At 37.2% G+C, this 1,525-nt stretch overlaps 1 protein-coding gene across 1 annotated transcript in view; it reads right to left on the bottom strand.

Annotated features, from left to right (window-relative positions):
* BIRC6 (baculoviral IAP repeat containing 6) overlaps nucleotides 1–1,525 on the bottom strand; it is a 271,529-nt gene that overhangs the window by 72,542 nt on the left and 197,462 nt on the right. Inside the window, exon 63 of the mRNA XM_023511826.1 lies at nucleotides 149–313. Coding sequence (XP_023367594.1) covers nucleotides 149–313 — 165 coding nt within the window. The remainder of the gene's footprint in view (nucleotides 1–148; nucleotides 314–1,525) is intronic.

The following is a 1,525-nucleotide window of genomic DNA, read 5'->3' as shown; positions in this document are numbered from 1 at the left end:
GGTATCTCAGAATGTCTGGGAACAGAGAGCACAAGTGGCTAAGAGTAGCTGGGGATGAGTTGGATCAGTCATTAATATTTAAAAATCAGAATAAATATAAAACATGATTAATCTATTACCAGTGACAATATCAACTCTACAAACGTACCTGCAGAAGACAAGTAACGTGCTCCTCTTCTAGCCTCTGTTTAGTTAAGGCTTGTTCCACATCCCACCCAGACGCTGTCGAGCCTGTTCCAAAGCCAGTCCCTTTGGCCCAGTACAGCTGCTGTTCTTCTGTTGATGTATGGTTATGAGCGCTTGACACTTGTGGCTTATAATAACAAAAAATAAAAACGTATTACTCTTGGGCTTTATTTACCTTCAAAAATTTTTATCACTAAGAATACAAAATAGTCTATGGAAAACAATTTGCTGGTCCCTAAAAAAATTGAACACAGAATTACAATGCAACCCAGCAATTTTTTGAGTCACACAAAATGCACACACGCACACCCCTAAGAAATAAAAACTGGTACGATACAGGCATGTTCACAGTAACACTACTCAGAACAGCCAAAAGGTAGAAACAGCCCAAATGCCCACCAATGGATTAATGAATACACAAACACAATGAAGTATTATTCAGCCATCAATGAAGGACTGCTACATGCTACCACATGAACCTTGAAAACGTGAAAGAAGATAAACACTAAGGAACCCACGTTGTAAAATTCTATTTATATGAAATATCCAGAGTAAGAGACAGAATGCAGATTGGTAGTTGCCAGGAGCTGAACGAAGGGGTAAATGGAGAGGAACTGTTTATATTTAAGAATAATTAATTAATTAACTAATTAAAAATATTCATCAGGAAAAGAAGGGGTAAACTACCTTATAACCTAAAGAGTCTATGATTCAAAATGAGGCTAGGCGTGGCAGCTCACACCTGTAACCTTAGCACTCTGGGAGGCTGAGGTCAGAGGATCCCTTGAGGCCAGGAATTCAAGACCACCTGAGCAAGAGCAAGACCCCCCAACTCTACTAAAAATAATAGGAAAACTAGCCAGGTGTTGTGGCATGCACCTATAGTTCTATAGCTAATTTGGAGGCTGAGGCAAGGGGACCTACGGTCCAGGATTTTGAGGTTGCAGTAAGCTATGAGGATACCATTGTACTCTTGCTGGGGTTACAGAACCATATTGTGCCTCCAAAACAAAATTTAAAAAAGATCCAAAATGAAACAGAGAAAACAGTGAAAGAAACAGGGATATGAGCTAGATCCTTTTAGAATGAATCTAGTAAAAAGATATCTCAGGAGAATTCCATCCAAGTGTCATTTATGTTTTCAATCATGACTAAATTGATTCTATTTCTAGAAGGAATAACACTCAATTACTTACTTGTTCACAATGTGAGGTGTAAAAATAACTCTTGGGAATAGAGGAAATATAAAAAATAAGAATAGTGTAGAAAAAGGAAAAAAAACTGTTAATGTAACTATAACCCTGTAAACGTCAAATCTTTTTTTTTTTTTTTTTTTTTT

This window comes from Otolemur garnettii, unplaced genomic scaffold, assembly GCF_000181295.1.
Source record: "Otolemur garnettii isolate 467f Iridium unplaced genomic scaffold, OtoGar3 scaffold00022, whole genome shotgun sequence".
NCBI lineage: Eukaryota > Metazoa > Chordata > Mammalia > Primates > Galagidae > Otolemur > Otolemur garnettii.
This window is presented reverse-complemented; position numbering and strand designations above follow the sequence as displayed.